Source organism: Rhea americana, unplaced genomic scaffold, assembly GCF_003343005.1.
Source record: "Rhea americana isolate MKP2758 unplaced genomic scaffold, rheAme1 scaffold_339, whole genome shotgun sequence".
Lineage (NCBI taxonomy): Eukaryota > Metazoa > Chordata > Aves > Rheiformes > Rheidae > Rhea > Rhea americana.
The window spans coordinates 524672-550752 of record NW_028186467.1 but is presented as its reverse complement, the minus strand read 5'-3'; the positions used below and the strand labels follow the sequence as shown (position 1 = coordinate 550752).

Below are 26081 nucleotides of genomic sequence, written 5' to 3'. Positions count from 1 at the left end.
CTTTGTGCTATGGAAATTTATACCTCTTGCTATTACTTTATCTGAAGTAATTTGTATTTCCTAATGATGAGGCAAGGAATTGCTGCCTCTTCTATAAAGCAAAGAAAGTAATAAGCATATCCAGAAACTAAATTAAGATTTTAATAGTAATCCAAAAAGAAACCCTGAATCTTTCAGAAGTTTCAGACAGACCAACTTCACATTGCTTAAAATGGTGCAATACAACCTGAACCTGATTAGGGAGATTGCTGGAATTTCCATCCTGCTTCCTGCTACCTTGACATTTTACCATGGCAACTGAAGAGTGTTTCCTTTCATCTCAAAACAGGGCGATACTTTTACTTCTGGTGGATTTTCTCCTTTTTTTTTTTAAGGAAAAAAAAAAGATGTAAAGAAATATATTCGAGTCTGGAAAATGTTGACCTGTGTAAAATTTATTTCTTGCCCTTTTTTATACTTCCTAGACTTCCTACCTAGAACTATTGGCCTCTTCATAATTTTGTCTGCTCTTTTGTCTTCCTGGTATCACACATTTTGCTTGAATAAGAATTCAGAGGTCAACGGAAAATTAAAGGTTTATGATTAATGCTGCCAAAGATGTGAAGTTATAATGCAATTGAACATTAATTCTGTAGAGTTGCATTGAAGTTTCTTAATGTTTGGAGCTGAAACTGTTTTACAAACATTCTGAGTTTTCCTGTAAGCAGACAGACTTCAAGCTTTTCTGTATGATAAGCTTTACATATTGTTCTCGACTCTTCTCTAATTTTTAGGTTATTTAAAATTTCTGCATAAGCTACCTGATGGTTGGAATGGACTTGAAATAGAAACCTGCAAAAAAACTATTGTTTCTTACAGAAACGTTCTGCCAATCACAGAGTTCAGCAATGCATTCTAAAAATATTTTTCCCTTTCTCCCATCTCATATTTAATATTGGTAGATTTGAAAGAATTTTATTATTCCAGAAAGACTTGATTATAGAAAGTGTCCTTGGGCAGAAAAAAATCTCTACTTTTTTGCTTTTTCAAAGTCTGATTTTTATCTGAGATTATTCTGAAGTGGGTTTTGTGTAGATGTTCTAGGGTTTGTGGAGATTTTAAGGACCTTTACCAGATTCTTTTCTGTTCTGCTGAACCCAAATGGTTCTCCTCCTAATGTCCATTCTGCATGGATAGTATCCAGAATGAGTATATAAAGCCCTGGATCTGAAAATTTTCAAAAAACAGTGGATGTTGTAGTCGAAGTGTTATATTACTTGCTGATAAATTCCATCTGTTGCATAGGCCTGTACTTACTGGCATGGATTGGCACTTGCCTCAGTAAACTAACTTGTGCTTATTTTAACTTACAAATTACAAATTTGAGTTGATTTTTATAAAATAAGATATAATCTGAACAAAATATATTCTACAAAAATTTCGATTTGGTTATTCAGTGCTATTGGAAACTCTTCTGGTAAATTTGGAATGGTAAATTTGTCTTTCCATAAGGAAAAAAAAATTCTTTCTTTCATATCATTTAGCCTTGAGAGCATGAGTTCTGAGTTACTGCTTCTTTAAAAGGATTTTAAAATTCTTTTTTCCTTCTTATAAGGAATATTTGTTCTTATAAGGAATTCTTCTCATGAATCCCCTTACGAAGAAGAAAGTTACTGTCCATTAGAAGAGAATATGACCAGTTCTTCTGTTTATGTGTTCACTGATGACAGTGAAGCAGGGCTGAAGAGTATGAAATTTTTTACGTGCCTTTCATCAAGAAGGTCAACGGCAGAGAGAGTATGGGATCACTCTAGTATGAATGATCTAGAGTGTCTGGAAATGGTTAGTTCACCTCCTTTGTGTAATTTAGACTTTGTTGTATTTCTACTCAGGGGGCAGTACTAGCAGCTGTGTCAAGCCACAAATTCAATTCCTTCTATGGTGATCCTCCTGAAGAGCTGCCAGACTTCTCTGAAGACCCTACCTCCTCAGGTATTTTAGCAGAAAGTATATGTACTGCAGTAAACCTGTCTTAAATTTATGCTGACAAGAGGCCCAAGTATTTGTTAATTTCTCACAAATTTATAAAGCTGTATATTAAATTAACCTTTAAATATGAAAGTCTAAATGCTCTTAGTCCTAATTCTGTTAGTAACTGGGGAGAATCTAGAGAATGTTTCTGCAGAGTTGTAAATTTCTACAGAAATTCTGTCTGCATTATTATTCGATGTGTGTACATTTAATTATAAATACTACTATAACCTCGTATTCCCTTTATATTACTTGAGTGTGAGAGCATATTGGAATTTTGACCTGAATTCTTAAGCAGGAGTAAGGTTCTCATACCTCAAGTAATAGTTATTTATAGATTTATTTAAAAAAAAAAAAAAAAAAGGATACCAGAGTTTCATGACCTCCTGTTTTAGAGAACAGTATGATTAAGAGGTCTCTTTTTTAAAGCAAGGTAGACAGTATTTTTGATGCTGTGAGCCAAATCCCAAAATCTTCAAGAACTAAGAGACACAGTCTACGTATTTCAGGGACCTCCTGAAATAGTTCAAAGGGGAAGATGATACTTTGCTGTACTGTGGACATGTAGTTGGGTCTTGGGAAACACAGTTATATTGGTTGTAGCAGTCCTTTTGTCTTCAGCCCATATTCAGGAATTTAAATAATCTGACAGTCCCTGTACTAACACAACCCTGTCATAAGTTATGTATCTTAATTTTGGCATACATACCTCATCAGAACTCACAAAATTTGCAGCTCAGAAGTCTAGTTTGGGCTGTCTGTTCCAATAGTAGAATTTAGGATCAAGTTAAATAAACCTTTTTAAAAAATCTCTTTTCCTTTTTCTTCTCTTTCCTACCCAGTAGTAGTTGCAGAATATTTGAGCTATAAGCACAAAACTTTAAAGCTTACTTTACTAGAAAATGTTTCAAGAACTTAATCATATACATTGAACTGCTGTGTGATAATGAATTCTCTTTCCTATCTTTAAAAGTGAAAAAATTACTGACTGTAAATGTTAAGTATGCCTTTTATCCTCTTTCATATGAGCAAGTCATTTTTATAAACTATTCCAATATCATTAATGTAAGAATTTGGGGATGTTTTGAACTTTTTTCAAAATTTTTTGTTGAAATTCTTAAATTTCACTTCTTAGAATTCACTTTTTAGTACATAAATGCAAACACTGTCTAGTGGTTAGAGATGCTTACTGCTCATAACTTCCATTGAAGTGAGTGGAAATCCCAGATCATTTATTGCAAATGGTAATTAAAGTTTCATGACTTATCTTCAGGCAGCCAGCTTTGAATCCTTGATGTAAGGGAGCGATGATATTTTTAAAAAGAATAAGTTGATTTGCTCTCACCCACAATTACTTGCAGTGCCTTAATTATTGTTTCCAGCTACTTCCTCCTTTTCAGTAAAATGAATAGGTCACTGACATGATTGGCAGTCACAACTTTGCTAATCTAAAAACTGCAGTTCCTCTTTACAGTTTCAGTCTCACATCAACAGGACATGTCTCTTCCTCATTGGGTGATGTAATTGCAGATCTCAATATGCACTAAAGGTACAAGTTCTCTGTTTTTTTGTCCTCATAGAATACATGAATCCAGTACACTTTCCATACATTCTACACAAATTCTTGATTGGATCCCTCATTATCTTGTATTAGCTTCTGCAGTAATTAAAACAATAGCTTGATGTGCTCTCTGGAAAACTTCATATTCTTATGATAACGTTGTCAGTCTCATTGATTGGAGATCACAGTGATCAAGAAACCATATTCAGGAGATAGTTTTCATGCTTCCTGACTGATAAAATTAACTGACAAAATGCTTGGTATCTGAGGATAAACGTACTAAGGCTTCCAAGAAAAGATATTGCAGCTTTCACCGTATGAAATAGCTAGATTGAGAAGTTTTATTTTGTTTGTTCCTCAGAATGCCTCAGTTATATTTTCAAATATTTCTGACTCATAAAAATTAGGCTCCTATGATGATTATAAACTGAAGAGCCAATTTACAGGAATTGGAGATAAAACTCTCAAATTACAGGGAAAACTTGGCTATTTAAAAGTAATTAAAGTTCCTTGTCTAACACCTTGCTGTATTATTTCAGATAATAAATTCTAATGAAGAGCACTTTAATATTTTAAATGTTACTAACTATTTAATCCTCCCATAAATCTCATGATTTGAGAAGTGTACTATTGAAATTAAATGCTTTGTCAGGAATGGGCGAACATGGAAGTCTTACTGAGATAATCATCCGTAAATGTAGACAGTTAACAGATTATGCAAATCTTACGTGCTGTCCTCTAGGTCCTTCTAAACACGGAAGGACAGAATTTCAGTCCTGTTGTTTTTGTAGATTAATCTGTGCGAGTTCTGCATCAGTTAGTGAACCTGGGATGGCTGGACATTTTGAGCCTCTTCCTATGCTATTAGAGTAATGGTCTGCAGTATGAAGGTGCTATAGGTAGCAACTTGTACCGCTTTCTCACATACAGAATTACAAAAGATATTCTGTCTTCATGATTAGAGAACTTTCCAGCAAGGAGAAGCAACTGCACAACTAAATTTGATGTGAATCAACTTCGACAAATTTCATTTATAATCAGCCAAGTATTTTTCTGCACACATCTTTCTTTCTCAGTTACAGAATGTTAATAATTCTGTGTTCCTCCAGCTAGTGATTATCATGTGTTTCCTTTGGATGATCTATTTTCTTTCATCAGCAGTTGTCATCTGAAAGACTTCCTTAGTCCTGCGATCTGCCTAGCTGTTAGTAATTTATAGTGTTTTGTAGGTAACAGCAGAAGTAAATCTTGATGGATTTTGAGGGAGTGTAACACAACCTTAAAGATTTTTGCAAAATGCAGTAAATATTTATTAAACTAAAATACTACTTTACTGCTGAATGCTATTTTGTGTTTGGTAACTTCGTTTGTAATGGCAATAAACAGCTCAAGGGACAGTCTTAAAACTTTTTTTGATAAAAGTTAAAACCTATTTGACTGTTGTTTTACTTCTCTTCAAGACATTGTAGAATGTCAGTTTTCCAAATTAAAGAACATCTTAGATCTTTCTTTAATATGGTGAAGCAAATTTTAATCAGAAGTAATCAATTAACAGCCATAACTACTAGATCTGGCACATGAAATATTGGCCTGGTAGAGAGTACTTAAAGTGGACCACAAAGTGAATCAGGAGCCAGATGATAAATTCATCAATCAGTTTGCTGTCTGCTGTCCTTCCCTTTCCTTCCCTTACCCTTCAGCCCCGTGCTGCAAGCCCTCCTGTCACTTGTTTGCACATAAGATCGGCTCAGATGATTTCCTCTGTATAGGGCATATGATGAGTGTCTGTCATATGATGAAAGAGCAAAGATGTGTGATTTTGAAGTGTCTTGGTAAGTGCCGTAGGGTAAAGAATGGATATTGCCTGTTCGGTGTTAGGGCAGAAGGAAAGGCTATAGAATTGTTTTGACTTGTTAACTTGGGAAGCTGAAATTAAGGAATAATCATTCAGTTTATTTTGGAGTTTTAAGTTGGTTCAGGATGTTTAGGTTTTTAGGCTAACAGTTAGAAAAGGCCATAAAATGAAGAGGTTTATTATAACTAAACATTNAAAAAAAAAAAAAAAAAAAAAAAAAAAAAAAACTTTTGGAGCTTTGTTTTCGGAACTGCTGAGACACTGTAAGAGTGAAGTCTGTGGACAGTCCGTCTTCTTTGGAACATTACATACTTGATTTTTAGACTAAACAAATCTAGTTTCCTTTAAGGCACATATTTAAATTGTTTGGTTTGTAGTACTTGTATTTTTAAACGTGGCTAACCATTTCAGGGTAGCTTATTAGTGTTTTGCTTCAAATAAAGGTTGATTATTGTAAGGCATTTTATAATGCTGTTTTTCAGTTTAATCGCAGGGAAAGTAGAGCAGCACATTATCTGTAAGACTGACTGACCTAGGCTACCAAATAGCACTGTTGCAGTATTTCCTGAATATTTATCTACTTTCTGAGCTCTGTGGTAAATGCATAACACGATGAATACAGAAGCAGTACTTTTTCACTGCATAGAAAGCACAAATTTAAGTCTACATTATAATTCCTAGCTTGTTTCTTTGAATTTCAAGGTACAGGTTTCATATGGTCTTTATATATGCACTTTGGCATGTGTATCTCAGGATTTTGTATGTAAATTGAAAAGTTCATGCTTTGAGGGGGTTTTAGTCTATTTCCTCATACCAAATGAGGACAATAATGGTATGAGTACATGGTTTTCAGGTTTGAAAGTCATTTAAAAGAAAGCTAGATCTGATAGGCTTTCATGATGGGATCAAACACCAAATGTACATCCAAGCTGTAAGCTCCGTAATTGCAAACATCTGTGGAACTAACTTAACTGACAAGCAGTTCTGTGAAAATTAGATTCCGCAGAATATGGACAAGATAAGCCTGTATCTTTAAAACTATCCATCTCATCAACATGAGAAAGAATAAGAAATACGGTTATGCCAAAATTACTACTGGTTTTGCAAATATTTGCTAAGGATCTCGTGTAACATTTTTTTAAGCATCAGGAAAAACTCAATAAATTTGTTTGGGAAAAACTCAATAAATTACATTCACTTATATTTACTGTTATTAATATGTCATCTGGTATTACAGATATGACTGAACAGGAAAAAAAATCACAGAAGTTAACAAAAAGTGTAAAGCTGTCAACTCACTGAAACTATTTTCTCTTACTTCCTTTACAGCTTTTAAGTATTGGATTACTAGAAAAATTTTAGCTCAATTTGTAGCTACAAGTTTGAATGTTTCCAGTGCTCCATTATTATTTTTATCTTTATGCTCTTTCAACTGTTTAACATTGTTCTGATATGTTTAAGTACAAAAACTTCTAAATATTAATATATAAAATCATAGTTAATTAAAAATCAGTAGTAAAATGATTGCTTTTCTAAATGGTTCCCAGAATTTAATCACTGAAATTTCTGTAAAATAGTTTGATTGCAATATAGCATTGCTAAATTCTAATTGGTAAATGTAAGTGAATCAGACAGTATGACTTTATGCTTTGTTTATGATATATTAAAATAGTTTTCCATTCAGCTGTTAAGATACTCTAACTTGAAATTATTTTTGTCCATTAGTTTAACACAGTACAACCAGTGTTGCAAAAAATCTGGTTTAACAGATGCTTAACAATGTAGATGTAAATGTGCTATTTGCCACTAGCTGTTATGCAAATACTTGTTTTCCTGCCATCCCTCTCCACAAGTCCCATTTGGTTCACATACAGAAACCATATTTAAGAAAAGGGGGGAGGGAGGGAGTCTTATCAGGATGTTTGTTCACACTATTTTGTGGCTAAACTAGTGTGCAAGGTTGCAGTTTTATAAATTGCTTGTTCTCAAATCTTCGTACTGTTTGTTGTTTGTCCAAATGCTGCCTTCCTACTAGGACTTCTAGCAGCAGAAAGTAGGTATCCCTTTGTTTTCCTTTAAGGCATATCATTCAGCTCTGGTGTGTGTCTTTGCATGTTTAAAATCCAGCTTTTCCGTCACTTTACTATTTTCAGTTTTAATACTGCCTATTCTAGAAAAATAGCCCATATACTTTAGACTAAATCTTTCCTTAACTTTCAAAACATAGTTAATCAAAAGTAATATGATTTCCAGGCAACTCTGAGGATTCTAGTTTAGAGGCAGTATTAAAATTATGTGGATTTTTTTTGTTTTCAATAATACTTGCAACACAACTGATTAAAAAATAAATTTTCATTAAATTAATATAGGATAAAATGGTTTGGGTTTGCCTATTAATTCCTGAATTAATGGTTTTTTGGACTAATATATTTTTTTCCTCCTGGATACTAAGCATATGCTATAGAATTAGTCATATGTTATTTTCTTGCAATACCCTTGCATGGACTTTCCTGATCATTCTGTGTATTGACGTGATATGTGATATATGCATATTCGTTGTATGTACTCATACAGTTGATTTGAATAACTATACAAAACATGTCTCCTTAATGAAAGAGTATTATTGACGTGTACAGAGGAGATGGTGCTGTGAGCTAGCTACATGCTTTGTGAGAGACTGGAAGTCCAAGCACTTAAACCTGCATACTGTACTAGGCAGAAGTAGCTTTATGCAGAAAGGGGTGTGAAATTTTAGATTTTGAGAAAATCTAGAATTAGATATAACCTGCAACAATTTCAAAAACAACAAATTCAGCCTCTCAAAGTGCAAGCTATAAGAAGTGAGACGTTTCTTCCCCATTGTAAGATTTGTAGACTAACAGTTCTTCAATCATGCTAGGTCAGGTTAGCAAGGTATCTGCCCATGTCTCTTATTTCTGAACGGAGACATGGATTTGTTGTTGTTGTTTTGATTTTAGAATTGTTGTGGGGGGTGTTGTTGCTTTTCCTCCTATTCCCCCTTCTCAGAACATCTGTCCAATAACGTAAGAGCATGAACTCAACAGACTTTGATAGAAGAGTTTTGAAATAGTATTATTTTTATGCAGGTATGGGAAAAAATTAAACCTCATGTAGAGCCTTTACTGTCTATTTTGTTTAGGAATGTGCATAGAGACCTCCACCAACAAACTAAATGATTAATATGATGGGCCCTCTTGCTGGTTAGGGAAGAGGGTTTTTCTGCAGTTTTGCGATGAGGGAAGAAGTACCTCAAACATAATTTTGAAGGGCACTCATTTGTTTAAATGGTTATTTGTTTAGTTTCATGTGAGGATGGTGCTTTTTAAGGTGTGGGTCTGTTCTGAAAAGCAATACCTTCTCACTACATATTTCTATGCGATTACCACAATCTGTTTTCTGTCACATTTGCAGGCAGTTTTACAGTGAGAGATAGCTGGGAAAAGGAATTAGCGAATTTTGTATAAAGGTCCCATCACAAGTATGGAGAGAGGAGAAAGCTAGAAACACATATAAACATAGTGCCTCTATGTGTGTGAAATAAAATGAAGACTGTCTTTAAAATCAAGCATCAATTTGTTCTCTCTTTTCTTCCCTGCTTTTTTCCTTTGTTTCCGTATATAGTCTTCTCCTCTGCATTCCTATTTGTGTCTAGGAACACTAAATATTATTTTCTCTTTCTTCTCCTTTTTTGTCTTCTCGTCCTTCTCCTTATTTTTATCTCTGACATCTATTTCTGTTGGTCTTCTCCTCCCGCTTTTGTATGTATGTCTTTCCCTTCTTATTTCCTTAGGTGTTCTTCCCTTCTTGTTTAATCTAGTTGTAAATCCCAGCTTCCTTACAATATTTGTCCTTCTCCTTAACTGCTTTCTCCCTGCAAACTCGTTATAGGTCACCATAATCCTCCAACCTTCTAGTTACCTTCTTAGACTTTACCTGATTTATATGTGTGTGTGTGTGTGCACGTACGCACACATATATGTATACATATTTTATTCTTTTACTTGCTTCCTAGTAGCATTCATAGAACTCCGTGCATGAAGGACTGTAATTGTAACTATAGAAAGTACATAAATTTGGCTGTTCAGGAAACAAGAAGTCGGTAAACACTGAATAGCTCGAATTAGGTTAGAGTAGAATTCTTATGTGCCTTTAGTTTTAATTACACTGTTGTGTGTATATATGAAATGTGCATCTCCTACCTTAAATTGTTAAAGGCATTTGTCTACATATGCTTGAGCTATCACCTATGCTGGCAGAGATAGTTGCTCTGGAGTGTAGTGAGCAGCAAAGAGCAACAAGTTACTGTGTGGGTTTAGAGACATCTCTACTCTAGTGATTCATGCCAGTGTGGTTTTTACTGATGAAGAGCATCTAGTCCTCAGTTGGTGTTCTCTTAATCTAAAGAGTTATGTCTGGACAAGTACAGGAGAGGTCCTGTCTCTGTAAGATCATTTTCTTTTATTTTACTAAAACAGCATATATTTCATACTTTCTTTGAAGGGCCAGTAGGCATTCTTTCTTATACATGATTAACTTCTGTCCCCTGCCACTAAAGCAAATCTGGGCTTGTATGTAATGTGAGAACTTTACAATTATGTTGTTATTGAGCCTAGAGAGTCATTTTTGACTAAAGCAGACAGTTTTAAATGCATATTTGTGTGTGATTTAAAAACCTTAGCATCATTTCCACAGCAGTTACTAGTGCTTAATTACTTACCAAGTTAAACATCTATGCCATATGTTTTTCAGTGTTGTCTAATCAGATGTCATCCAAACAAAACCACTGGAGGTACTGATTTATGCAGTTATCACCATGTATTTATGGTAATTTAAAGATAAAAGTATTGTTTTGCTCTTTAGTGTAGAAGCAAAGATTCTCTAATTATTTGTAATACAAGAAAAATAAGAAAAGCCAATGAAACTTTCAAATCTTGCATTGCAAAGTTGGTAAAAATGATCTCATGATCATTTCTTCAGATGTGCTCTATCAGACTTGCACAATATTTATATGATCATATTTCTGGAAAGAACTGTCCTTTATAATAATGCCCAAAGACTGCATGCTTGTTTTTCATGAGACTGTGAGTATCCAGTGTCTTCATTCAGTGATTCTAACAATTTGACGTTAATAAAATCTAGTAATTTCTAACTATTTTTTCACTCTCCTTGCTGTATGTGCTAGTCTCAAATCTCTTCATAAACAAAGTGAAATGTAAATCTTGCTTTCTGAAATGCCCATGCTTTGAAAGCTGGGGTTGTTTTTTAATCTCACTTTCAGCGTACATGTTCTACGTCTATATTGTCAGTTTTGGTTTTTGTGTGTAGTTCACACAGAAATGCAACTTTAACAGTACAGCTACTATGACTATTTAGTTTAGGGACTTTTAGATTAGGGACTTCAGGTGTTATATTTATTTTTTTCATATATGTAGCACATATTTTATATACACACATAAGCACAAATACAGTTTTTTGCAGCAGCACTGTATTATGCACACATGCATACGCAAATGCAGTTATACTCCTCTATCTGTGCTGTATGTCAGTACAACATCAGTGTCGGGCCATGTTCTTTCAATTCTGCTTTTAGTATCAAAGCCATAGAGATGAATAACTCAGTTCAACATATAATATCACACTGGTTTGTTTTTAATGATGTACCAGGACTAAGTAGTTAAACAGCTGCATTTTCTTTCTTACCACCTTTAAAATATGTATTTGCTTTCTAGCTAGTAGTGTTTGGTATGTAGTCTTCAGTAAATCTACTTGGAAGTCAATGAATGCTATGAATTTCAGTGGTATCCTTTCCACTTGAAATCCACATGGAAGTCAGTGAAACTTACTTCAGTGAAACATGAATACAACCCAATATTCTTTATACTTTTATGTACTAAACTCAAAAGATGAATAAAAATACTCATTCCTCTGTTGGTTAGTGTTTATTTTTTCCACACAATACTCAGAAGTTTTGCTTTTTAAATCAATGTTAATGATTTACATTTTGAGTCTGTGTGATGTGAGTCCCTCTGATGGACTGCATACGTTGAGGATAACATAATGTGTATTAGATCAGTTGAGTTTTTTTTGAATAGTGACTGACGTGGCTGTAAATGCACCCTGTATCCACAGAATTTCAGATACATTCCTCAATTCTCTTCTGCTGCTTGGGAAAACAAGGGGTAATTTGGGAAAATTAGCCTGCCAATTCCATATTCTTCTATAGAAACCTTCAAAAGTCTTTTGTCACAGGACATATAATCACTGCAAACATCTGAGTCAAATAATCTAGTCAGACACTGCTTTACACCTTGTTCATCAGGTAGAACCCTTCCTCCTGAAGGGTTTCTCAGTGTGGTAGATTCAGTACATCCTGCTGTTCCTGACTTCAGCCAACTTTGTTTCAAAGATAAACTCATGCTCTTCAGAGAACCTCACATGGAAAGCAGATTTCAGCATGCCTAATTCAGCGTGCCAGATTTCAGCTTAGCTGCACCCATGTCCATATCAGCAGATTCCCAGTCCCTGTATTTTCTTCGCTTTTCTGCTGTGCCTCCCGGGGTGCAGGGGGAGGGGCAGGGAGAGGAGGGGGGTAGGTTCATTCCCCCTTTAGCACAGCATGCTTATTCATTGTCACAGGTAGAGCAGGTTTTTTCCTTTTTCAGAGCCCCTGACCTTATGTGCAGCAACCAGGAGAAGGCAAACGATTAGTCTTATTCTTTGGTGTCCAGCCACCATCTTTCTAAAGCAACATGGTATACATTAATACATATCCAACTGCTTATTTAAGTAATTTACTCACTTAAGTAATCAGATACATTTCACAGCAGAACAAAGGAGTCGTCTAATTCCTCATGCGGCATGAGTTTGAGTCAGTGAAATAATGTAGTTCTAATCTTCATGTATGTGCAGGAAAATCTTAGGTTGACAGTTGTACTAAGTATGTTACAAGATTTTGTAGACTTACAACTTATTCCTTGTAAGCTCTGAAGTCACAATTCTTATACAGTGCTTTTTTGTGTGTTCTGTCATGTTTACTCCAGTTTTTGAAGATTTGCAGAGAAATTACTGAATTTAACTTGTCTCTGTGTGTGATTGGGGAGGTTGGTTTTTTTGCTTTTATTAAATTCTGCAAATACAACAGATTACAAAAGGATCTGAGGCAAGGAAAACTGGTAAGAGTTGCTCATACAAGCGAGTCTGGAATTTCAAGAAATACAGCAATTTGAAGAACTTCATATATGATATGACTGTCTCCACAACAAGACACTGGCAAATCAAAAAGTAAACAATAAATATATGAAGGAGAAATCACAGAAATACAGGATATGTACAGTTCTGTATCCAGAATTAAGAATTTATTCATGAAAGTGTGTTCAGCAGTTTACTGTCAGACACTAGTGTCTTTGCAGACTAGTATTGGATAAGGTGATCATCTTTCCAGATGCTTACAGCATGGTAGAAGAACTGAAGACTTGGTCTGTAGGTGTTTAGATAAGTCATTGTGAACATTCTTGTAATGCACAAGAATGTCAGTGATCATTGATACCTGATTTTTAAAACAATATGTTCCACAAGGAACTAATATGGGTTCATTTACTTTGGATTTGTGTTCTTTATCGTCCCTTGCTATGAGTTCAGCTCGCCTCATGGACTTCCACCCTCCACAGCCTCCTCATTCTCCCATGTGTCTCTGTGTCTTTCACTTCTTCCTCCTTTCACCCTAATCCCTTATAAAAATCATCCTCATTTTCCTACAACCCAAAATAATCCACTGGGCAAAAAGCAGCAAGTGCTGTGACTGGTCTGAGATAACCAGGCAAGCAGGTCGAACAGAGCAAATAATGGAGCTCATGTGGCAGCATTTTTTTCTCTGGAGCATGCACAGCAGTTCAGGTCTGTCACCCTTCCCTCCTGTATCTAGCTGCTGATTTTCAAAAGAATTTGTGAGAGCATCGTTGCTTTCAGTGATTTTTGCCTCTCTAGTAGATGTATATGAAATTGGCCAACAGTTCAAAGCTGAAGAAAGGGAGGTAGGGGCTGAGAATGGTGAGGCCAGGTGGACAGATAAACCAAGTGACTTCATTAGATTTCTTTAGGAAAACAGGCTAAAATAAAACCAAACAAAGCATGATAAAAACATGTTTTAATCTCTTTTCAGCTGAACTGTTTCTTACAATTACACTATATATGGGCACTGTTGAATTGTATAAAGTTTATTCAGTGAATTTTCCTGTGAAAACTCTGGCTTTTTAAAGTTCCTGTTCCTGTTATATTGGATGAAGTGAAAGTTTCCTTTTCCAAAGTTGTTTACCATGAGTCTTTGCTTTATTGATTTTTCTTTTTTTTTTTTTCCCCCTGTTTATTGCCCCATAGGAGCGGTTTCACAGGTGCTGGACAGCTTGGAGGAAATTCATGCACTTACAGACTGCAGTGAAAAAGACTTAGATTTTCTTCACAGTGTTTTCCAGGATCAGCATCTCCACACACTACTAGATGTAAGTTTCCTGTGATAAGCAGTTTGGATGCATTTCTGTATCTGTTGTTTATTAGATATTTTGTTTTATTCTGCGTATCTTACATTTTCTTATTTCATACCAAAAGGAATTTATTTAAGTATAGATGCAACAATGAGCTGCTTAACACAAAAATTAATTTTAGTAAATTATATTTACAGAATATTTTAGAAAAATGATGTTATTTTAATCAAATGTAAGTAGTTAATGGCCTGATTGAAATTCACAGCTATGTTTTAAAATTATTTATCCAAATAGAGTCTCTTGAAAAAGACTGGATTTTATTTTTTTTATTTAAAATCTGAACTGTAATTTTGTAAGTGCACAAATTCATTCTTTTTTAAGTAATGTAATCTTAGACCAAATTTCTGGATATTCTTCTAAGAACAGCTTTTTTGTGTGTGAAACAGCTGAATGTGCTGGTTTCTGCCCTGGCTTGAACAGAGTAGGTAGTAGGCTCACTCATTTAAATCACTGTTAATGTGCAGTTCATGAGAACCGTTAGTCTATCAGACAGCAGTATGTGTTCCACAAAAATGAGTGCAAAAATTACAAAGCTGGAAGTTACAGATTAGTGCCTCCTGGTAGGCAAAATCAGGATTTAGCTCCCATCTCTTCACTGTCTGTCTGTAAGCGTAGTTCATTGTCCTGCTACGTGTGCAGATCGACTGTGGTATCAGATGGTTCATGGACTTTTTTCCTTCCAGAAAGCTGAAGTGATCTATTTGGCAAAGGTCATTTTGAAAAACAAATCGTTTGGCATTTGAGCAGAAAATGCTTATGCGCTACTTATCTTCCTGTGCTTCAAGGATTTTCTGTTTTCTGAGTTGCTTGCTCTCCTATTGCATGCAGAAATTTTGTTTATATTTCTCAAGAGTTGTTTAATCGAACAGGCCTAAGGAGTAAATATATTATGCGTTCTCCAAAATTATGTGATTTCAAGAAAGTTCACATATAGTTTTGAGGTGAAAGTATTCACTGAACTTCAATTCTCTGCCACTTGGAATACCACGTGGATCTTTAGCATCACTGCAAGCTAATACTTCATCCCTCACATTTAGTGCAAGAATCCTCTTCTAAGGACAAATTCAGAAGCATGTCATGCTTTCATTGACTTCTGTGTCTACACAGTATAGGGGTATAAAATAAAGGTCAAAAAGAAACAGAAGACTTTCCCAACTTTGAATCTGGGATATGTGGACATTTTCTGTTGAAGATGAACTACTACTTCTCAGTAGGTGGACTTCTTTTCAGACAAGACAAACTTCACGCAAAACAATCTGCACATTCAATAGGAAAACTATCAAGGGGAAAAAAAATCAGATGGTGGAGCTAAATCCACAGAGGCATAGGCTATATCTACATTAGCAAGTAGTGCAACACAATAGTGGCAGATCCGTAGAGCAAAGGAGGCCGACACTTAGCACTTAATATCTACACTTCTGGGTGTTTTGAAAGGTTTTACTTTAGACAGTTTGTACTATAGTCATATGTACTGAATAACCCCTGGTGTGTGAACCACATTTTCTCATTTAGTGTCATTCGAAATTAAATATACTCTGAGAACACTCTACTGTGAAAACCAAAGAATGGTAGGTGGGGATAATCAGAAGCTTCATTTCAGAACTGCACTCTGACCCAAACCAAAATGCTTGTGACCATATAGATGATAGTTTTGATACTGTATCTGAAATTTAACACCTTGGATCCCTCAGTGAATATCATAATTCTTACAAAATATTTGTGCTTTTTACGTAGTGAAAGGCACCCAGAGATAGGATTAATTCCAGCTATTGTGCTCATCAGGTAGATGATGTGGAAATTCTGGAAAGTTTCAGAAAACTTGTTGAATTTTTTAGTTCCCACCTGCACACTTGCACTGGTAGGATCTAAATATAGAAGGTGCCTTATTTCTTCTGATGTCCAAATTCTTTCTTTAAAACACAGTACAAGACATACACACTTCTTACAAACTGTTTAGTGGTTAGTGAACAGTGGGCCGTCTGGATTCTGTGCATCCTTCACCTTCACCTGTACCCGCACTGTAGCTAACCATACAAGAGTCAAGGAACCAGAGATAGTGAGCTAGCTGTGAAGCAATTAGGGTATTCCCCTGGCACAAGAGTCCACAGTTCTAATCTGTGTTCTCAATAACTGTTTGTGCATTTTACATTAAACAAGCATTAGAGTACAACTATGAGGCACTTAAGAAGAAGGAAATAGGAGCTCGTGACTTTTCTGAATTACATCTCCACCAACTCATTTAGAAGTGCCTTTCTCTTTGTATTGAAAACATGAACCTGTTTATCCGATGTGAGTTCATTTAGCTTCTGTTACAGATACTTAGCTGGTACACCTTTCTATATTCTATGCTGCTGTGTAGAAAGGTGGTCAGATAATAAGAGCCAGACATAAACTCTAGACGGAAGAATAATATAAGTGCAATATAAGAAGCTAAACACTTGTATCACTTATAGGGAAATATTTCAGATCTTTATTAATCATTATTATGCCATTTTATAACTTCTTTTTTTTTGATAAACCAAGTGGCCTTAGTTTAAATATTCCACTGAATGGTATGCCTTCTTATGTCTTCTAGACATTCAGTCATCCTTCTGCAATGTTTTCGTTATCTTCTCTGTACTTTTTCAGTACCAGTCTGTTCATAGTATTTCCGTAATGATCTACTTAAGACTTTTAAACAGGAAAATACTGCAATGAATTCATTTAATTTTACCATGCTTTTTAAAAGCCATGGTCATTCTCTTAGAGAGACAGAGAGATTCATTTAAATGCATACTATAGCAACATGTTTGTGCAAAAAAACAACATGAAAAAGCAATTTTGTTTTATTGTGCTATATTGAAGGGGGGAGTAATAGCATCTTCCCAAAAATATTCTGATTAAGATAATACAAAATAAAAATTTAAAAGGTTCCAATGTTACAAAATATGTATTTGAAAGTACTGGAGCAAGTTATAGACAGTATTATTTAAAAGGGCAAGTTTCCTATTTCGTAACTTGGATGAGGCAGCTTGGTTTCTGTAAATCTATCAATACTGTGCTGTTTTTTCTCAGAACTCTGAAAAAATCATCTCTTGTGCTTGAGTGAAGCTCTGCCAGGGAAACTGTTTATTCCTCTCACAGTATTTGGGTTTAATGAGGCCACCAAAACAAGTTACCTGTGAAGCACTGCTAAGTAAGAATTTTGTAATCGACCATGCAGTTGTGACTGTCAGATTGCATTAAAAACTGCTGTTCCTTTTTCTTGGCCTTTTTCCATAGTTAAATTTGTTCTCATGTTCCTACTCTTTCTCAAGAGTCATTCTTATTTTTAGATTAGGCACATGATAGATGATTCCTGCTGCTGAAATACCTTCTCCTGCTTCTGAACTGAAAAGCAAAAAAAGGAGAACTGCATTAATGCTAAGAGTGCAAGTTACCTACTTGTGGGCATGTTTTTCCAGATAATATAGATCACAACGTGGAGGGGCTTTCTTTCTCAGTAATATATTAACTTAGGTGTTATGAAGTGTCATCTCTGAAGGCTACAGAGAGCAGAGTTCCTATCACTCCATTGACTGCTTTTAATTGATTCATTTCTATATATGTATTTAAATAGCTATCTAAAGACTGTCACCTTTCTCAGGTGCCAAAGCTGTTCAAGAGAACATTTCTTGAAATGCTGATGTTTGTTAGGTGTTAGGATTTAGTAGCACAATCCTTACAGTTGAAATACTTTTACAGTAATAGAAGTACCTTTGTTATGTTTATCTGTTTCTTCAAGTAGTGTATTTATTTACTCTTAGGTGATCAGCATATAGTCATATTTTTTCCTTGATATTTATATTATTGCATTATTTTTACTACCATCATTATTCTAAGTTAAAAGTATGATGTGTATATATAATCGAGTTATAAAGAGAAATCCTGTGCACTATTATAAAATGACATAAAGAGAAACGTTAATAAGGAAAGTGGAAAATCAACTCTTCTGTTGGTTACTTAAATATTTGAAAACCCATGGATATTTGTCCTTTGTAAATTAAAATGCTAGATTCAGAAAAAGAAGCATACAATATTTGAAAGTTTTTCTGGAAATTCCAGCAAAATTTTGTGATAGCAGCTTTTCCTGTGAGAGTGATCCTCTTGCTGGCCACAAAGCAGTAATAGTAAGCAAGAAGTGTGCCCTGGGCAACACTGATTGTCTGATCTCCATTTGAAATTTATAATTTTCTGTGAGTACAAAGATTATGTTGACAAGGAGTGATTTGGTTAATAATTACTTGTTTATATTTTAAGAAGTTTTTTTTTAGTTCACTACTATTTGTTTGTAGTAAGAATTATGATTTTTTTTTTTCTTTTACGCGGGGAAGAAGCCAACTGCTTACAAAGTAATTTATATTCACTCTGGATCCAAATGTGCAATTTACCAGCATATCCTCATGTGAGCTTATTGTACAGTTTCATTGTATGATTTTTTTATAATTTTACATAAGCCCTTTTTATGAGTGGTTTTTTGCTTTACAGAAGTTAAATGCTTCATTATTAAAAAATTCAGTGTTGTTTGCCATGGAGAGTAATGAAAAGGGTCTTCTAAAAACATTTAGAAATACTCAATACCTAAAAGAAATATCAATTATTAAACAATAACAATATAGTTCTTTAAAAGGAAAAGAATAGCTTTGGACATTTTTGTCAAGTATGCTTTCTCACTTCTTTCAGAAACATGATGGTCAAAATTTGGGTGAATCCTGCAGAATGTTCTTTCTTGCATGTGACTCAGATTTTCCTGTTTTTTCTTTCTATATAAAGCTTTATAGATTGTTTCATTCTGGTATCCAATTTAGATCATAAACAATGTAATAACGTTAAGCATAGGATATAAGTAATTTCATGGAAAAGCAGACTTAGATTTAGGTTGTGAAAAACTTTATTATTACCACTAATAGATTGTTAGAAGCCTTTTCAAATGCTGTGATTAAATTTTTTTATTGACTTTCAAGAAAGAGATCCTGGGAAGCAGTGCTATGTTCTGTCAGCAGAGCTGATACAGAAATAAGAAATAAATGAGATTACTGGGTTTGGAGGCATTCGTGTTTGGTTATTTTCTGTATCATGGCAAAAGATTTTACTTTAATGATTATTTGTTTTGAAAAGTATACTGGGCTTCAAGGCTGTGCTTAATGGGGAAGATCTGAATAGTTGTGCTTCATCTCTGTCACTACATCAAAGGAAGCCAGATTTGCTAAAAAGTAAAACCAGAAGCTGCTGTACTACACGGCTGCCCGCACTGAAGGAAACAAGGGAAATCTTTCTCTTGTTGAGTCAAGTAGTTTGGTCACCTCTTTGGGGACGATTTCTGTGAGTGATTCTGAATGCAGATGTCATTCAACTTACAAGGGAAATTTTCACTCGGCAGGGGAACAATATTGGCTTTTGTGTGACTGGGGCCTCTCTGTGCTGCTAGCTTTGTCTGTGTCTGTCTGTCCTGAGTCAGATAGCTCTCTAGGCAGATATGTTTTGGCTGTTAATTTAAGAAGTTTATTACGTTATTTTTGTAGCTGGAATCTGTAAGGTAAGTGTCATTATTTCTGTAGCGATATCTGCAATGGAAACATTATGAATTTGAAGAAATTTTATTTTATTATACCTTTTGGTGGTACAATACATTACACACATGTAGTTTTATTTAAACAAGATTAAATAATTTTTGAATACCTGTATCTATCGTATCTGTATATGCAGTCGCTTCTTCCTTTCAGAGATTCATTTATATTCATAGTGCATATATTCAAGTCATACTGATTTTTGGAGAGAATGTTGCTTCTATGTTTGTTATCCTTTGCAGCTAATGGTAATGTTTCAAAGGATCACGCACACGTACATACTTTGGAGTTCCCTTAATATTTATTTTAAACTCAGTCATCCAAACGAATTTGGTCCTGAAATCCAGACTTTTAAGGAAACGTATTTTCTCCTTTGCTGAGAAGAATGTTGCTGGAACCTCGATTTAGTCTCTTAGACATTGTTGGCTAAAACTTTTTACTGGTTTTGTTTTGTTTTGTTTTGTTTACTCTGTTAATGTTAGATGTTGGCAGGGTAAATCTGAATGTCTTTTACAAAAGCATCAGTTATTCAACAGTGTCCAGCCATGATTCAGACTGTAATTCTGTATCTGAAAATGTTTTAATCTGTCATATGACATAGAAAAGAACAACAAAAACAACTGTCTATAAAAAGCTTTAACATTTTCATTAACTGTCTTATTTTTCTATGTTTTGATCTGAATAGGAGTGGTTGTTTTTCTTTCCATAAAGATCAGTGTGGTTCAAGTTTGTTGGATCAACACTTGCCCTTACTCTCTTGAGTACTGATTATGCTAAAAACTAATAAATGGAGCATGATTTAGTGGAGCATGAACACATTTCTTATGCAAGTAATACTGAGAAAGTGTACATGTAGCAGATATCTTGCTGACCTCCCCTAGAGAGTGTTATGTTTATGCAAAATAAACCTTTCTCATTTTTAAATCGCCTTGTTTTCCTAATTTTAATTATCCTTTAATTGATACATTTTTAAGACAAAAGCAAGCGGAAAATATTTGTGGAAAAAAATAAAGAAAAAAGGAACTTTGTTGGCAAGAAAGCACCTTGCTATTTGGGGAACCGAATCTGGCTTTTATCCCAGGCCAGCAGAGGCAACGTGCTCAGCCCCAGGAAGCGGGAGGGACTGGCTCTCGCTCTGCGATGGAAGCTCCTTTCCCAAGTAGTGTAGAGGGAGTGTTGGCCAAACCTTAGAGAGAACTGTTTGAAGATTTCCTTCAGCAGGTGGGCTGGATCATCATTATCATCACCGCAGTATGCTTTTCCTTTGAAAGGTAACTTATCTGAAAGAGGTTATGTCTGAAAGAAAACTAAAAAGCAGAGAGGACGCTAGAATGTCTCCTGTGTTGTTTCATAACCATTCTCTATAATATCTTCCATTTTCAACTTTGCTCATATCCTGGAATTTTCCTTCCTGTTTTCCTGGGTATTTAGACTGCTATGCTAGTCAGCATCATCTCATTGTTTTCTTGTTCTCCCTGGTTTTCTGTCTTAAAAATTTATATAGATTTTGCTTATACTTAGATATCAGAGCAGGAACTATTTTTTATTCTGCACCTTTATAATTTCTACTGTAACATTGATTTATGACAGGTTCTGTTAAGCACTAGAGTAATAAAAATAAGAGCTAACAGTAATATTTATGTTGATGAAGATTCATTTTTGAGAAACATATATATATAAATACATATATCTACCATATCTCTCTATATATCTATGTATCTAGAATGCAAAATTCTGGGTCAAGTCATCTCTAATAGTTGTTCTGTTGCCTTCAATTTTTTTTCTGCTAACTAATGTTTGTCATTCTGAATATTTACAAGCATAGGACTGATGTGGTAAATAATCAAGTGAAATTCAGCTTAATAAAATAAATATTTTAAATGAGAATAGCATTATTTAACCTATTCTACTTGGCCTAATGTCCTCTTCCCTGTGTCAGTAGTGTGTCATTTTGAGTGTGTGTGTGTGTCTTGTGTCCCAACACAGCTTATTATAAAACCATAGACATTTTTAGTATATTGAAACTAAGAATTCCTTTTACTTCAGTGTATTTTGCAGTATTGGGTCTTGATCTGGCAAAGAACCATAAAATGGTGTTCCCAGCATTTATAGAACAGTTAATTAACTTTACTGATATTATTTTGAGTATGGTTGAGAATCATTTTCATATTTGAATTCATACACTTTCTTTAAGTGTTTAATGTTGAATGTAATTCAAGTTAGCTTCAGTACTTTTTTTAAAGTAAACAGGAGGGCTGCCTAGTTTTATTTTAATAAGACTTGAGATTCGCAGATAATTTTTTTTTTCTGCAGGAGCTTGGGACTTGTGTACTCTGATAATTTGACAAAAATAAAGAAAGGCTGCAGTGCCTGAGATGCAGTTCACGAATATTAAACAACATTTCCAATTTGTTGGTGCTGGGAGTTTCCTTCAGAATGGAGTTTCAGTCTACACATAGTTTACGTTAAAATACCCAAAGGCAGCAGAGTAAAATCCTAGTAGAACACACTCTTGGTCTTTGAAGTCAGTCAGGCCTCACTGCATCCTACTTCCAGTTACTCAGGTAGTTGGCTTGTACAGGTTGTCTGTTCTGGGTACTGCAGGGCTCATTGCAGTGCATTTTCATTCTTGATATATCATTAGGTAAAGTTTACCTCAGTAGGGAGAAACAATAAATGGTTGCAACCCCCACATTAGTACCTCCTTGTGCAAGATGTGTCCCTTGTCACATAAGAGGTGAGAAACTGCGTCCTTTGCAGGCCCTCTGTAATCATTACGCCTTTTTCCAGGTTTATTGGCTTCTCTGTTTGGAATGGGACTGGTGGTCAGTCGCATCCTTTTGTCAAGATGATCTAACCCTGAAGAGTTTAATTCAGCTGACTTAGCCTGAGTCTGTAATTAATGCAGTAGGTCATATTGGTGGGGTGAGCAGGAGGGGGACAACAAGGCTTCTGCAAGTATATCGGGGCATATTCCATGTAAAAGAAGCTCTTTTATACCCTTCCCTGAATTGAGGGATTGGGGGAGGAGGGGTTGGTTATGGTAATCTTATCTGATTAACTGCTAAATCATCACGGTGTCATCTTAAGAAGGCGATGTACCTTGGTTTGTGTTGCTAAGATCAGCTTTAATTCAGATTTCTGATTCAGCAATATAATTAGGTGACTGTATAGTTTTCCTGAAATAGTGGGATTGTTTGTGGCCTTGAGGTTGTAAATAAGTTAAAAGTACCTCATTAAATCATGATAAAAGCCTCAAAAAAAAAAAGAAAAACTTAAAACAGAAAGTGATTTAGGGTTAATGATCATTTTTTGGCTATCAGATTCCAGTGCTGTTTTCAAGAAAATCGGTAACACATGAACTCATAGAAACAGAGTAGAAGGGGCTTCCATTAATATTTTGCTACTATGTTATTAAAAATTACAGTAAAGAAAATTCTCTTATCACTGTAGCCCATTCCAATTTCATTGACTTTTTAATTAAAAAAATTTTCTCCACCACCTCCAGCATCTCTGCTAAAGCAAATTTCTCCTTGTTTTGTTATCAGTAAACATGAAGAGCAACTGATCATTGACATTTTTGCAAAAGAAAAATAACAACATACTGATTTTTTTCACCCTTTCAGTTTCTTTGTTACATGAGAGAAATTCAGTTCCTTCAGATAATCCTTAAAATCGTGTTTTCTAAATTCCTTTTTACTGTTGCTCTCCACTTGGATCTCTCAAGTTTGTTGATACTATTTTAAAGGATAATGCTCAAAAACAAACAATAACATAGGAGGTGCATCATATAATGCTTTTGAAAACTGCATAATTATCACCCATGTGTTTCAAAACACTAATCCTGGTACATCTCAGAATGAGGGTGAGGGGTTTTTTTTATTATTTGGACCATAAAATTTCATTGTTGTGTTGATTTTTTTTTCAGACTGCTGTGCCCGCTCTGTTGATAATGTTGTGTGCATAGCAATAACCTTCCCCATCCTAATTTTAGTACTTTCGTCTTTCCAACAGGAGCTAAAACACTGACAAAGAGAACACAAACCTCTAGGATATGAAATAGGAATTGAGACAAAAACAATAATAAAAAATGGCTGGAGGTATTGGCAGCAAGGAGTTTGTGAAAAGGAAGAGATTAGATGGCATATAGAAGATATCTAGTGGGGTAGAGTAGAGGGATGAGAGGTATTCGATGTTGGCAGTGAGCTCTGGGCAGCAGGAATTGAAGAGTTCCCCCCTCCTTGGAGTAGATAAGGAAACCTCTCAGTCTACCCAAATCTAAATGCTTTTTGTTTTGGCACTATCATTCAAAGTGTTACATGTATTTAGTTAAGATTATTCAGTCTAGGCTTTGCTTACCACATTTTTCAATTTGGAAGAACGTATGTTTGCCCATATATATATCACATATGATGTAGAATTTTGCTAAATTGCATCCTGTTCCTCTTTGGCAAGCTATGTGTAGGTGCCGTCTGGTATATCTTTTAACTTAAGCTATCAGTTGTTGAGAATTGCCGCTTTCACAGTTAATAGAATCACATAATGTAAATTATTTTTATATGAGCATTAAGTGGAATTTTTCATAAAATCTGAGACTAATTACTATGTTAGAGTCCTAATGTATTGTATCTGTAAGTTAATATTCGTGATAAAACATATAGTGAAATGTACCAAGAGACCAGTCAGGTAATGTTAGTCTTTTTCTCAGCTCTTTCTCTCTGAAGTGTGAAATCTTTCAATTTACGTAATAAGCACACAGCACGTAGTGGCTTCTGCTATAGTCCTCCTGTAGAGCTAAAATTTGTCAGTAGCTAATCTTTGCTGAGTATAAAATGTTGGCACCTTGCACAGAAATAGAACATCCAAGTCAGGGACATGTCGGTACCTGATTATGTGGTCTGAGCCAATGTAAGCATAAGTGTGTCTTCGAAGCTGCTATTACCAGCTATCTATATATCAGCTTAAAAAAATAGGTCAAAAGTGAACAAATTGAAAAAAAAAATATGTTCTATGAAGACTTTAAAAAGCAATGCACCATGTAATATACCTAAACAGCAGTATTTCCCTTATTATTCCTTAGCCTTTAGCACAGGCTAAAATTGCTACTTGTCCAGAATGCTGGGAGCGTAACAAGGACAGTTTAAAAATGGATACACTCAAATATGCAAGCATAGTGGGCTTAGTGTATAGAGCTGTCTTGGTTGGTATAGCTCTGGTTTCAGGTTGAATTTTGTGCAGTTTCCCTACCATTTATGCCTGCTGCAGTTCTGCTCCAGGATTGTTACCTCTTGACAGGATTTAAGGCTAGATACATTTTCTGGTTTTTGTTTTGATCAAAAAATTTAGATGCAACATTTAGGTACTTAGCAAAATGGAAGAACTTTTTCAGTGCTCCATACCTTAACTTCTGAGTTCCCTTGGATTTCCCAGGAGCTAGTCTTAGCACACAGCTCCATATTGCGACTTCTTTAGTCCAGTCTTTTGAAGTGTCTCAGAAAGATAGCCTTTTAGGAAATGTTATACTTATTTATCTGTGCCTTGTCACCTGGAGACATTCTTGTTCCATTCCCTGTTTGTGTCAAATCTGTAGAATGGTCGAGTCTAAAAGCAACACACACAGTTAGCTCCTCTCTTGCCCCTCCCATTTTGGATATTGTCAAAATGGATAAAGTGGTGTGTTCCTGCTGAATTTACAGTGTAAATAATAAAATAAATTTGGCTAAAGTAAGATTAAATTTTTTATGTAAATTGTCCGGGGGGGGGGGGGGGGGTGGAGAGGATTGAATAGTTTACTCTGGTGAGGGTGAGCTTTCTCTCTCATTTTAGTAGTTGGATGCATCCAGGTGCTGAAGGGTGACTTAATTAAATGGTTATCTGATTTTTTTTTTGGGGGGGGTCACCCTTAATACTGTTTTGGGAACTGCTCTACAGAAACAATATTGAGACTTTTCCGGGGCTAAACAGAAGTTAGGGCGGAAAGAAAAGCATTTGGACCAATATCTTATTTTGACTGATCTGTCTAGTTATACTTGCAAGTTGTTGTAGAGTTGCTGCACTCATTTTTCAGGATCTTCCTCTGTGGTCTGAATGAGTGGAAACAAAGCTACTTTTGTCTGAGTTGATCACTGCGTTGGTGGATAAAAACACAAAATGAGGGAAATATTTTAAAAAATTATAAGAGTAATAAAAAGACAATAGCAAAAAAATGAAGAGACGATAACAAATTGGGTGAAGAAGAGGCTGTCAGGAATAGAAGGGGAAAAGGCTCATAAGGAAAACAAGTCAAGGGGGAAAAATCAAAAATGAAAATATCTGATTGGATTGCTTTAAATTGAGCTGTAATAATTTTTAGCTCTCTTGGCAATGGCGTCTGCTCCATAGTTCATTCAGCCAAATTTGTTCAGCTAAACTAACTGTATGCTTTAGTGTTTATGTGACAGGTTACTTTAGATTTTATTTGAAAAAAGAGTTATTGAGTACTTAAAATCTTGTAATTTCATAAAGTGTGGAGG

General features: G+C 35.0%; 1 protein-coding gene across 4 annotated transcripts in view; it reads left to right on the top strand.

Annotated features, from left to right (window-relative positions):
- The window catches only part of CASK (calcium/calmodulin dependent serine protein kinase), a 218202-nt gene that overhangs the window by 138342 nt on the left and 53779 nt on the right, over positions 1-26081 (top strand). For all 4 annotated transcript variants that reach the window (XM_085311301.1, XM_085311303.1, XM_085311300.1 and 1 more), the window contains exons 10-11: positions 1872-1971; positions 13821-13942. In XM_085311301.1, coding sequence (XP_085167427.1) covers positions 1872-1971; positions 13821-13942 — 222 coding nt within the window. The remainder of the gene's footprint in view (positions 1-1871; positions 1972-13820; positions 13943-26081) is intronic.